Source organism: Mauremys mutica, chromosome 1 (assembly GCF_020497125.1).
Source record: "Mauremys mutica isolate MM-2020 ecotype Southern chromosome 1, ASM2049712v1, whole genome shotgun sequence".
Taxonomy (NCBI): Eukaryota; Metazoa; Chordata; order Testudines; family Geoemydidae; genus Mauremys; species Mauremys mutica.
This window is the reverse complement of record NC_059072.1, coordinates 15,634,228-15,647,388: the sequence shown is the minus strand read 5'-3', so window position 1 is coordinate 15,647,388 and position 13,161 is coordinate 15,634,228. Positions and strand designations below refer to the sequence as shown.

The window sequence follows — 13,161 nt, the reverse complement described above, 5'->3', positions numbered from 1 at the left end:
CATCTGAGACTGCTATAATATGAAATATATGGCAGAATGCGGGTAAAACAGAGCAGGAGACAGGCAATTCTCCCCCAAGGAGTTCGGTCACAAAAGTAATTAACACTTTTTTTTTTTAAACGAGCATCATCAGCATGGAAGCATATCCTTTGGAATGGTGGCTGAAACATGAAGGGTCATATGAATGTTTAGCATACCTGGCACATAAATACTTCGCAATGCCGGCTACAAAAGTGCCATGTGAATGCCTGTTCTCACTTTCAGGTTACATTGTAAATAGTAAGCAGGCAGCATTATCTCCCTTAAATGTAAACAAACTTGTTTTTCTGAGCGATTGGCTGAACAAGAAGTAGGACTGAGTGAACTTGTAGGCTCCAAAGTTTTATGTGGTTTTGTTTTTGAGTGAAGTTAAGTAACCCCCCCCCAAATTACATTTGTGAGTTGCACTGTCATGATAAAGAGATTGCACTACAGTACTTGTATGAGGTGAATTGAAAAATACTATTTCTTTTGTTTATCATTTTTATGGTGCAAATATTTGTAATAAAAATAATAATATAAAGTAAGCACTGTACACTGCATTTTGTGTTGTAATTGAAATCAATGTATTTGAAAAACGTAGAAAAACATCCAAAAATATTTACTAAATTTCAATTGGTATTCTATTGTTTAACAGGGCGATTAAAAGTGCAATTAACTGCGATTAATTTTTGAGTTAATTGAGTGAATTAACTACGATTGACAGCCCTAATAATGAGATTTTTAAAAGGGCCCCTTTTTGTTTGCTTTCTAGTTTTTGAGCCTTTAGGATGCACATTTTCAAGCTTTTCTCCACAACTGTATGGGACAGAAGTTTTTGTGTTTTTTTTTAAATGAACACTTATCCTCACATAATCACATGACTCTGGGAGCTGGAGCTTTAAGAAAACATCAGCTATCACAAGGTTCACAATAAAAATCCTGAAGGGTGACACCACTGAATCATAGTTTTTACTTCATTAGATTAAATCCATTTTTGCTCTCAGATCAGGCAAAGATGTATGTTTGATGCAAGAATTAGTGGATGAAATTTGGAAAGTATGATTAGATTATCATAATAGTCCCTTAGAGCTTCAAATCTGTGAGTCATTCCCTCAGATACTCAGTAGAGCCATCATCCAAACTTTTATACAATTCAGAATATTATTTCTAGATTATAGCAAAAGGCAGAGTCCTTCAAATAACATCAGTCTCAAGCAGAGAGATGACGATCTGTTCGGTAGTTAAGTCTACCCTATTCCCTTCTCTTCTATGAGGAACTTGTCATCATCAGTAGTTTCTATCACACAGACAAACACAACTAAGGCTGCAAAGTTAAGCACTAAATATTAGAAAATGCCAAATTAAGGTTGCCTATGCAAACCTGATCTCCTTGTTTGCAAGCAATAGTCTTTGGGCTTGTCCACACAACGGGGTAATGCACTGCACGGGGATGTGATTTTTAAGGTGCACTAATGTGCTGTGCATTAACTGTTCTGTGTAGATCAGGGGTCTCAAACATGCGGCCCACGGGCCGCATGCGGCCCTCGGAGCTCTTCCCTACGGCCCGCGGAGCTCCCCCAGTTACTTCCTGTCACCGCCAAACTCCCCTCACCCCCGCCCCCTCCCCGAGTTATTTTCTGTGCCTAAGCTCCCCGCGTGCTGCTCCCCAATGTTTGGGGCCTGGTCTCTCCCCTGGCCCCACCTGCCGCCCCCACGCGCCTCCCCCCAGTGTCTACCAGCCCCCACTTGCTGCCCCCTCACCGCCCGGTAGCCTGCCCGGGAGCTCACGCTGACTCCACTCCTCCTCCGCTATGCCGGCTTCCGGCATCACCTGCTGCCGCAGGGTCCTAGCGCCCCCCTGCACTAGGGCCAGGGCAGGCTGCCCTTCCCCTAGTCCTGAGACTCTCCAATGCCCCGAGCCTCTCCAATGCCTCAAACCCCTCACCCTCAGCCCCACAGCCCTCACCCCTGCACCCCCTCCTATCCCCAAACTCCGTCCCAAAGCCTGCACCCCCACCCCCTGCCGCAGCCTGGAGCCTGCACCGAGCACAGAGCCTGCACTCCAGACCCCCTCCCCCACCCAAACTCCCTCCCAGAGCCTTAGGCAGTAAATCTAAGTGCGTGTTTGTCCTTTGAGTGAGGTGCATTACTGAGTGTATATATTTATTAAAACTGCTTGGAAATGACTTCGTCAAAAAAAAGAACACTCATGGAAGAAAAGAGAGTTTTCCAAGACAAATGGGAGAATTTATATTTTTTCACAGAGGTAAAAGATAAAATTCAATGCCTTATTTGTCAGCAAACGATTGCTGTTCCCAAGGAGTATAACGTGCGTCGGCACTATGACACGATGCACCGTGAAAAATATGATGCATTCACCGGAAAAATCCGAGAGGAAAAAGTTCAGCAACTTAAAGCAGCATTTGCCAAGCCAAGAAATTTATTTTCAGGGATTAACAAGTCTAGCGAAGATTCAGTAAGAGCAAGTTTTGTGATAAGCGAAATGATAGCTAAATCATCGCGACCTTTTACAGAAGGCTTATTCATAAAAGAATGTCTTATGAAGGCCAGTGAAATTTTAAGTCCTGATAGGAAGAAAGTTTTTGAAGGCATAAGCTTGTCTGCAAATACAGTTGCCTGCAGGATAACGGATTTAGCTGATAATGTGCAAAAACAATTGATTAAAATGGCAAAAGACTTTGAAGTATTTTCAATTGCTCTTGATGAGAGTACAGATGTATCAGATACCGCTCAGTGTGCAGTGTTCATTAGAGGTGTGGACTGCAATTTGAATATAAGTGAAGAATTGCTAGACTTAATGCCACTGAAGGGTATCACAACGGGACGTGACATATTTCAAGGATTGGAAGAGTGCATTGAAAAAGCTGTTGTGGCGCTTAGCACTTTCCAGGAGGGAGGGGGGAGGAGCGGGGAGCCGCGCGCTTAGGGGAGGAGGTGGAGAAGAGACAGGGCAGGGGCGGGGCCTCATGGAAGGGGTGGATTGGGGGTGGGGCCAGGGGCAGCAAGGGGGCGTGTCAGTGATGCGGCCCTCGGGCCAATGCACTAGTCCTCATGCGGCCCTCGGGGTCATTTGAGTTTGAGACCCCTGGTGTAGATCCTGCTGGTGCACACTAAAGGCTCCCTTCCGCACTTACATGTAGTGCTGTTTTATTGCCACATTGTGTAGACAAGCCCTTTAATTACATGATCACACATTTTTCTACAATACCACAACTTCATCCAGTGCACAGGATGAACAGCCCTCACTTAGTGAGCAGCTATTCAATATTTTGTTTTATCCTTGTTTAATGTGTGGCCCAATGCCTTATTTACTGCATTCTACTCAAACCCTGTTATGAAGACAGAATTATTAATTTCCCCCCGATTCAGCCACAGATAGTGCTCATCGCTAGTAAAATGCTTCACAAATATTAATTTATCTTCACTATACCCCTGTGAGCTGAAGGGTAGTGTCTCCACTTTACAGATGGGGAGCTAAGGAACCAAAAGACGAAGGTCAAAAGCATCTACTGATTTTGGGTGCCCAGTCTAAGATGCCTAAGACCTGATTGTTCATAATACTTAGCATTATTTATCACTTTATATGTTCAAAGCACAGATCCTATTAACTTCAATTGCAGCTACAAATGCTCAGCACTTCTGCAAATCAGACCCCAGGGTCTCAAGTCAGGAACCCAGAAAATGAGGAACACAAAATTAGTGACGACCTATGAAAAGTTTGGTTTAAGTGATTTGCCTAGCATCACATAGAAACACTGTGGCAGAGGCAGGGATATCATTCAACTGCCTTAACCATGAGACTATTCTTTCTCTTCCAGCAGTCTTCTGCCTCATTCACTACAGACCTTCTAAGTTCTGCAACAAATGAGGCAAGGGTCTACAGACAAGAGTCTCCTTCACTACACAACCCTGATTCATCCCCAGAGGATGCCCATCCTGTGTTCCGGAGGCAGGAATCCTGTATGTGATTGGGTAATTTAAAGACTATCTTAATGCATACACACAGGGGAGGCCAAATTAAGGCTGTGCAGGTACTTCCTAGCTTTTGACTGCTTGACTTTGCAACCTTAATAACGTTCTTTTAATGTAGTTTGTGTGTAATTTCCTAGGTTTTTAAAAAGAGCAAACTGGAAAAAAAAAACCGACCAGAAATTCCATCACATGGCCTCATACTGACACTGGGCCACTAAATCCACTGCACAGACCTCTGCCTCTTTAGCCAACAGAACTAAACTGACAGCAGTAGTAGGTTGTCATCCTCTGTGTGGACCAGAATGTAGCTTGCCAGTGGACTTCTCAAATATTTGCTGACAGCAGAGAAATGCTCAGAATCAGGTCTTTTGGGCTCCATTCCACACTGAAGGGAGTGTATCTAGTGGGCACAGACTCTTCTGCCATGTCCCCTGCAACCTGTCCCTGGCCCAGTCCTGTCTCTTCCCCATCCCTGGCTCCTTGCCTACCAAGTCCCAGTATCTACTCCTCCAGTTTGTGATCAGAGTTCCAGACCCCTTTCCCAGCCAGTTCTAGAGTCCTCCTTTCCAGCACTTTATCCCACCTGTCTGTCCTCTTCCACTGGCTCCCAGTCCTAGTCTATCTTCCTGGGGTCATCATCCAACCTCAGTCTCCCCCATCACCCCTCCCTGGCTCCTTGTACAGCCAGTCCCAGTTCTCCTCCTGCACCACTGCTCTATCAAGTTGTGCCCCCTTCCACTCCCTGCTGCCTCCACCTCCCCCGCATTCTAGTTCCACTCTCCTTGTTCAGACAGTCCAGTCCCCCACCCTCCCATAGCTCCTTGTCTGATCTCTGAGGTTCCCCTTAACCAACTGGTTCCCAATCTCCACTCCCCTTCCTTCATCAATTCCCAGTTTGCTTTCCCCCAGTTCCCAGTCCTAGTCTTCTTTGCTAACCTGTCCCAGCCTCCCTCACACGCTCCCAGTCTCTTTGCCCAGACAGTCCCATTCACAGTTTCACTCTCAAGACGCCCTCTAGACTCAGTCTCACTGGTTCTCAAACTATGAAGCAGGTCTCCCGGGGCTGGTAGGCAATGTGTCAAGCTGTGTGCTTCCTCCCTCCCCCATGAACCTTGGATGGCTAGGGCTCGTGCAGAAGGGCTGTGCACACCCTTGCCCCAATCCCTCACCTGGGCAGCCTGGGTTCAGGCTCTCCTTCCCTCCCCCTCATTCCCACACCTGGAGGCAGCAGAGCTCCAGCTGTCAGCCCTCGGGCGGCTGCAGCAGCGCAGAAGTAAGGGTGGCATGGGGTGCCAAGTCTGCTGTGAAAAGTGGCATTGACGAAGATCACTTTTCACATTGCCACCCTTACTTCTGTGCTGCTGCTGGCACAGCCCAGCTAGCAGCTGCTGCACTCTGCTCTGCCTTCAGAGCTGGGTGGCAGTATATGTACTTGGGGTGTCGGGTGTAAACTACTACAGGCAAAAAGAAAGGGGGCCTGACCAAATAATCCTGATGAAATAACCACTGCACTAGATTCCTTGTTGCAATCTCCTCCTTTGACTCTCCCCAGTCCGTCTTTCGTCCCCTCTGCATTCAGCTCAGACATCTTCCTCCCCTATGCTGCCTGGATGTTCCCGCAGAGAGAGAGAGTCTCCCTGCTTTCAGTCCCAGTGCCTAGCCTTACCGTGGTCTGAAGCACCTGGGAACAGTCATTCTTGGGAAAGTCCAGCTTCTCCCTATTGCCCTCGGGTGGAGCATATTAAGCTGGTATGTGGCTGAAGGCAGACACCCAGCATGGAAAATTTCAGCCCAAACAGTCCAGGTTTGGCAAAGTTATAAGCAACTAAAACCAGGCTCTTATAGTGGGGACATGTCAGGCTACCTTAATAATAGGTGGCGCTATCAGTCTCCCCTATAATATTTAATCAGTTTCTTGCAATACTGTGACACAGACATCCATTGATGGTTCACGATTCTACATCAGCAACTCTTGTCAGGTCTGACATACTCACTGCACCTCACACACTCCGGTCATGGTGTTTATTTAAAACATGAGATGTAATATATCATTTGAAATTTACCACTACACTGGTCATTAATGTCACAGTGAAATGTTTATAACAACTCTGTAGGTGAAATTATGAACATGCTCTGATATTATATCCCGAAGACTGTAAACAGACAAAGGAGACAAAACAGGTTTCTTCTCTATAAAGGAGAAAGAAAATATGGTGGCAGACACTCTGGCCAGAAAAGAGGGTTCTGACCTACTGCCTCTGGGTCAGCCGGTGACTAACCCTCCTGCAGCTTTGGAAGGGGGGAGGTGTGACCCTGAGAGCTACCCAGTGTCTGAGGGCAAGCGGCTTTCGGGTATCTAACAGTGAGTTTCAGCAGGCTTGGCCAGTGTACCCCAACTCATTAGTGGCATGATCTGTATGTAAAAGGTGTCATGTCACTGAAAAATTATTGACACACTGGTGATTAATATCGTTGTGAAATGTTTACATTAATACTACATGTGGATGTTGTCTGCTACTATGTTTTAAAGTCTGTATTTGCATGAAGTAGAAAACAGGTCTGCTTGGGCCTTGAATACAAATGAAGCAGGGTTGACCAGTAACAATGGGACAGTAATTTACATATGCAGTAAACAGAACCATTAAAACTCACAAGATGGCTGGGGAGTCAGTCAGCATGTACAGATCACAAAGGACTGTGTATTTGCTTGTCTGACCAGCCTGGTTGTCAGGCAGAGACAAAGGCGGCATATTTATATGCAAGGTAACCCCAAGTCATCAGGAGAGCAAGTGGGGAAAGATGACCACTTACTCTTGACAGGAGATGGAGACAGCACCCCCCAGAGAACTTCCCTGCCTCTTGAAGCAAGATCAATTAACTTAGAGATATACTTTTCTAAGGTTTACTGGACTATTAAGGCAGGGGGCAGAGAACCCCTAAGTTATCTATCACTGCACAGATACAAGAGACCAGATCTCTTGCAAGCTGAGAAAGATAGGTCCTTCAACCAAAGGGGTTGAAGTCTCTGGGAATGGAAGATTGGTAAGGAAGCTACCTCAAACAAAGACTCCAGCTTGTTAATTTAGGTCTTAGCCATTACAAAGTGTAATTTTACTTTTGTTTGTTTGTTTGTAACTCTTTCTAACTTTATTCCTTCTACTTGGTATCACAACCTACGTCCTTTCGGTAATAGATTTGGTTAATTTTTACAATAAACCAACTCAGTGCTGTGCTTGTAGGGAAGGGTGTATTTACCCCAGTTAAGTTAAGCTGTGATGTGCTTCTGTCTCTTTAAAGGAGCAAACAACTCACACTATTCTTTAGAGTGTTCCAGGAGAGGGCTGGCACTTCAAGGCAGATGGTTTGGGGAAAATTCGGAACTGGGAGTGCATTGGGGTCACCTCTACAAATAATAATTAAGACTGGGAAATCAGAGTGGATCTGTTGTGTTGTAGGCAGGCTGCTGGGGTCAGAGTGCTGAACCAGGGCTGCATAGCACATAGACACTCAGGAACTGTGTGCTTGTCTGTTGGTGTCCAGGCTGTGAGTCACAGCAGCATAACATTCAACGCACCCAAGGTTACAGGCCAAGCGATAACCCCACACTGGTCTGGATTGCACCCCAGAATGTGACAGACACCATTAAATGTCTTTTTTTTTTTTTTTTAAGTTTTTTCAAAGATTGTTAAATACTTTTAAAGATAAACTACTTATTCTCTGGAGAAAATTATTTGCAGAAGAACTACAAACATTATTGTTATATGACACACATGCACATCCCAACCATCTTAGGTTAGATACCATTCAGGTAGGAAAGTAAGAAAATCTAAGAGACAAAGGAGTTCTGGAGAGCTGGCAGTTTTTCAAAGAGACAATGTTAAAGGCACAACAGCAAACTATCCTAATGCAAAGGAAATGGAGGAAGAATAGTACAAGGCAAATATGACTCCATCAGGAGCTCTTTTAACGACCTGAACATCAAAAAGGAATCCTACCAAAGATGGAAACATGGACAAATTGCTAAGGAGCAGTATAAAAGTAAACATAAGCATGTATAGACAAAATCAGAAAAGCCAAGGCACAAAATGGTTCTATAAATACATTAGGAACAAGAGAAAGAAATAGGAACGTGTAGGTACGCTACTTAACAGGGAAAGAAAGCGAATGACACATAAGCTCAAGAAGGATCAGGTGTTTAATGCCTATTTGCTTCAGTCGTCACTAAAAAGGTTAATGGTGACCTGATACTTAGCACAATATTAACAACAAAGGGGAAGGACATAAGTCAAAATAGGAAAGAACAGGTTAAAGACTATTTAGATCCATTAGATACACTCAAGTCAACAGGACCTGATGATATAAGAAAACAATTGCAGAACAGAATGCTAAATAAAAATCTAGATACTTTTAATTCACTCATCACAATATTTCCCAGGAGGTTGAAGCCAACATTCATTTCTCCTCTATGGTACTTAGGAAGCATAAGAATTTCCATAGAATACAAATAATAAAATCAAAGAATATGCCAATAATATGAGCCATTATTAGCTTACCATGCTGTCTCTGTACACATCAAAAACAACTGGAAAGAAGAAAATGTGATTTGTTAGTTTCAAAATATATGTGGTTACACACATGGCTAAGCATAAATAGATAAACAAGTGTTTATAGCACGATGCTCAAGTTTAATATGGTCTACAAAACAGAAAGCCCAAGACAGCGCTCATTTATGATGGAGAGTAGAAACAGTAATAGAGAACTCCTGTTGCCAGTGCATAGACTGGGTTTTCTACGGGTCTTTATTGTTTAATAGAGATATTTCCACCCCAAAACATTTTATTAGCTCTTCAGAACAGAAGAGAGCTTATCTTCAATATTACTGTTTGTACTGCAGTAGCACTTAGAGGCCTTAATCAGGGATCAAGGCCCCATTATGCTAGCTGTGAAACACACACAGAATAAAGAGTCCTTGCCACAAAGAGATTACCATCAGCTCCTGTCGAAACAAAACAGACAGTGAAAATCAACCAGGGTGGGTGGCTGAGAGAAGGTAGCAGTGAAATGATCACTTTTAGTACACAACACCGTAGTCACAGCACACCAACTGCCTAGTGATGTCTATTCTAATATGAACTCATCACTATTCAGAGATTTAAACAAAACAGTTGTTTCTCCATGTCTATATCTATTTATCTATCTATATCTTTCACAGTAAACTTTTTCATATTGTTAAACAAATCCATATATTTACTGCATCTTGGAGCAGCTTGTCCTGGAACCCATAAGAGATGAGGCAATTCTCCTTTTAGTCCTAAATGGACCACAGGATCTGGTCCAACAGATCAATATAGCTGAATCACTCGGTAATAGCAACCATAATGTAATTAAATTTAACATCCTTGCAAGGGGACAAATGCCAAAGAAACCTACCACAGTACCATTTAACTTCAAAAAGGGGAACACACAAAAATGAGGAAGCTAGTTAAATGGAAATTAAAAGGAACTGTCACAAGGGTGAAATGTCTGGAAACTGAGGGTAGGTCTACACTTACCGCGCGGGTCGACGCGGAGAGTTCGACTTCTCGGAGTTCGAACTATCGCCTCTAATCTAGACGCGATAGTTCGAACTCCCCGCGCGCTCCGGTCGACTCCGGAACTCCACCACTGCAAACAGCGGTGGCGGAGTCGACCTTGGAGCCGCGGACTTCGATCCCGCGGCGTCTGGACGGGTGAGTAGCTCGAACTAGGGTACTTTGAATTCAGCTACGCTATTCACGTAGCTGAATTTGCGTACCCTAGTTCGACCCCCCTTCTTAGTGTAGACCAGGCCTGAGAGTTAAACCGGTTTACAAATCTGTGCCATGTAAGGATCAGACATAAAATAATTACTACAGTGAACTTCTGTTTAAAGAGATATTATATAGAAATATAGTCATCAGATCTCTTGTTTAATGGTGTTACATCTATGACATGTCTTTTGTAGTGACTGTATTAAACTGAGCGAAATCTAAGACGACATTTATAAGACAAAGCATATTCATCAGATGTTGATATTAAAAAAATTTGAGGTGTGCTGCTATTTTTTTTTTTTTGCAGGTGAATTAACCATTGAATAAAAGGTAACCAAATACCTATTTGCCCTTCTATCTATTTTGTTGGGTACATAATTAATGTGTAATTTTTCCTTTCCGCCAACCTCCCTTTTTTTTTTAAATCATTCCTCTACAGGTGGAAGGACTGGCATTTTCAGTGAATACAAACTGTCTCAAATCAAAGAACCCAACACTGTGCAAGCAGCAACTAGCATTAGCATTAGCTAGAGAACAAAAACATTACATAGCTGTCGAGTTAAGATATTGGGAATGTCAAATATTACTTTTCACTGGTATTTCCAAGCAACTGTAGGAAACAATCCTGGGCTGGCAAGCAGCTACACAGGATAATTTGATAGGCCTCATTTCTACTTTCTTGGCCATGCAGTCCCCTTTGAGCCTAGAACTCACATTGAAGTCAATGGGAGTTCCATGAAGAAATGTTTGAAGGATCAGGCCACCAGATTCTATTTTAAAGTTAATTTTTAATAGTGTAACTATTAAGCAATTGGGGACTTCCATAAAACATTTCCCATTTCCCACAATCTTGCTTTCTAATACAACCCTTAAAGAGATACTTACAGTCTTCATCCAAGAATTTATATTGAATATGTTTCTTGAAGAACTCCTGTATACATCTACAGATTTCCTCATTTTGTTTAGAGATATGCTCATAATATTGCGTGTAGTCTCTCTGCGATATACCTGTTATGAATTCAATTAGTTAATTAATTACATATGTGTATTTTACAGCTTTTTATTTATTTATTTTTTAAAGTGTTACTGAGATGTGAAGAAGTTAGTGGGACAGGATTGAGTTATTAGAAAGATGCACATTGTGATCTATATTTTAAAATACCAATTTCAAATGCATCAAAATAACACTCCCAGCCGCTTACTCTTTGGTTTTACTTTCCAATGTTTGAAGATTTTCCCCCGCTACCAGACAGACAGACAGACAGACACCCCTGGTTGTTTGCCACATTCACTATACGAGGACACTGTCTCGATTTCCCACGTTTTTAGTAACTCCCTTTCCCATCAAAAGCCTAAAGCTGAGTTTGCACTGCATTACTAGCTTGACCTTCAGTGTTCTCAAGCCAACCCTCCGACGGGCAAGCTACCTCAAGCTTAAAATCCCACTTAACTTGAACTAGAGATTTTGTGTGTGGGCACGAGTTGGATTAGGGGCAACACTTGAGTTATACCTGTAGCTAACAATGCTGTGAAAACAAGACCTATGTCAAAGCCTGTCAAGAAGCTGAGTAAAACACCTTTTTTCAAACACAAATCATAGAATCATAGAAGATTAGGGTCGGAAGAGACCTCAGGAGGTCATCTAGTCCAACCCCCTGCTCAAAGCATCAGAGAGATTGAATCAGAGAAGAGGAGTCTTTACTTCTGTCTGTACATCCAGAATCATTGAAGCTAAGCGGCACACAGCTCTGGAAGCAGTACTAACTGCTGCAGCTGCACAAGACAAAATGGGAGCTCACTTAACCCTCTTTCAAGGGTATATAACCTCCTGTATAGGAGCTCATAAAATTATCATCAAAATGATAAAATCCCAAAAGGAAGTAGCCTCCATGAAAATCGAGTGCCATTCCAATGGATTTCTACTTTGGCCCTTAAGGTAGTATGGCTGGATGTTCAGTCTATGTCCATTACTGGCAATTTCATGGCACCACCGAAGCTTTTGGTGACCACATGATTACCAATCATGTCGCAGCATTCCTTGGTCCATATGCTTTGTAATTCATGGGTCTTCCATCCTAATAATATGTCCATACCAAGAAAGCCACAAAAACTGAATCAACACTGATTGAGGTGGTTGCTGGGTTCAGCTATGAATGTCCTCATTTCTGATCTTGTCCTGCCACTTAGTATTGAGCAGCTGATGAAGACAAGAATCGAACATGTCAGTCTGCCACTCTTAAACCTTCCTCTGTGCTCACCTGTCATTGCCATACAGCAGAGTTAGCACAAGTGGGGCTCTCTAGATCCAAGCTTTATAGCTAGCTTGACATTATGATGTTCCCACAGAGGCCTCTGAAGGCCCTGAAATATGGCAGCAGCTGCTGCTGCTATTTGAATATGCAGATTCTTTGAGTATCCTCCAGCACTGTCTACAACACTGTGCAAATATTTTTAAATTGCCACCTGCTCGGTGTCCCATCTGGATAGGTTACTACTGAACTGGCTGTAATCTGGAGCTGGAGGCTGCTTGATGTTAATGGCCAGGGACTTAATTTAAAAAAATAATTCCAGCTCTGAAATGGGGTGGGGCAAATTAGCCCCAGCTGCATCCGATGTACGCAGCCAAACCTTTTCTAATGTGGCTGTTTTATAGGTAACATCTTTACATAGATGAGAAGGTCCTTTGTCATTACATTTTTTAAATTAGAATTTAGCAGCTAAGGGCCTGTAATACATCTAGAGGGAAATATAGGAGGGGGAAAAAAAGATTCTAATTGAAACTCTCAGCATCACATCACACTTATGTTTTATTATATATTTAACCCTTTGGATACCTGCTAATCCTACAGTTAAGAAAGGAAGACTGACCTTTTAATCACAGTGGCCACCTTGTGCTCCAGTTGTTTTCTGGATATTGCAGCTACTTAGGACTCCCTGAAGAAGTCTCTACCCACCCTGCCTACTTCTGCCAGGAAGTTTTTCTCCCATGCTCTTTACTTGATGCAGTGCTGGGCAACCAGCCAGGGCAGAGAAGGCTGGACACAGTGCAGAGAGGGGAGGAACTTAGCTCTGTATAGTGAAAGGGACAGTGGTCATGACTGCTCGTCAGGAGACAAGACACAGTCTAGGATAGCAGACAAAATCTAGGAAAGCAGGAAGGCTCTCATTTGATTAAAATTGATAGGCCCTCAGTAAAATGTGTGAAGGGAAAAATGCCTTCATTTATAATGCTCTCAGGTTAAATCCAAATATAGTCTCACAGTATCTTAATATTGATAGAAAAGCAACTTTCATAATGATTTGCTTCACTGGAATGAAACCCAATGTGTTGTTTCGCTAATTCACTTCAATAGAGTGA

The 13,161-nt window shown here is 43.1% G+C and overlaps 1 protein-coding gene across 1 annotated transcript in view; it reads right to left on the bottom strand.

Annotated features, from left to right (window-relative positions):
- Positions 1-13,161, bottom strand: part of CDC123 (cell division cycle 123) — a 74,004-nt gene that overhangs the window by 22,141 nt on the left and 38,702 nt on the right. Inside the window, exons 9-10 of the mRNA XM_045029083.1 lie at positions 10,689-10,811; positions 8,568-8,596 (exon numbers count right to left, since the gene is read on the bottom strand). Of these exons, the coding sequence (XP_044885018.1) occupies positions 8,568-8,596; positions 10,689-10,811 (152 nt within the window). The remainder of the gene's footprint in view (positions 1-8,567; positions 8,597-10,688; positions 10,812-13,161) is intronic.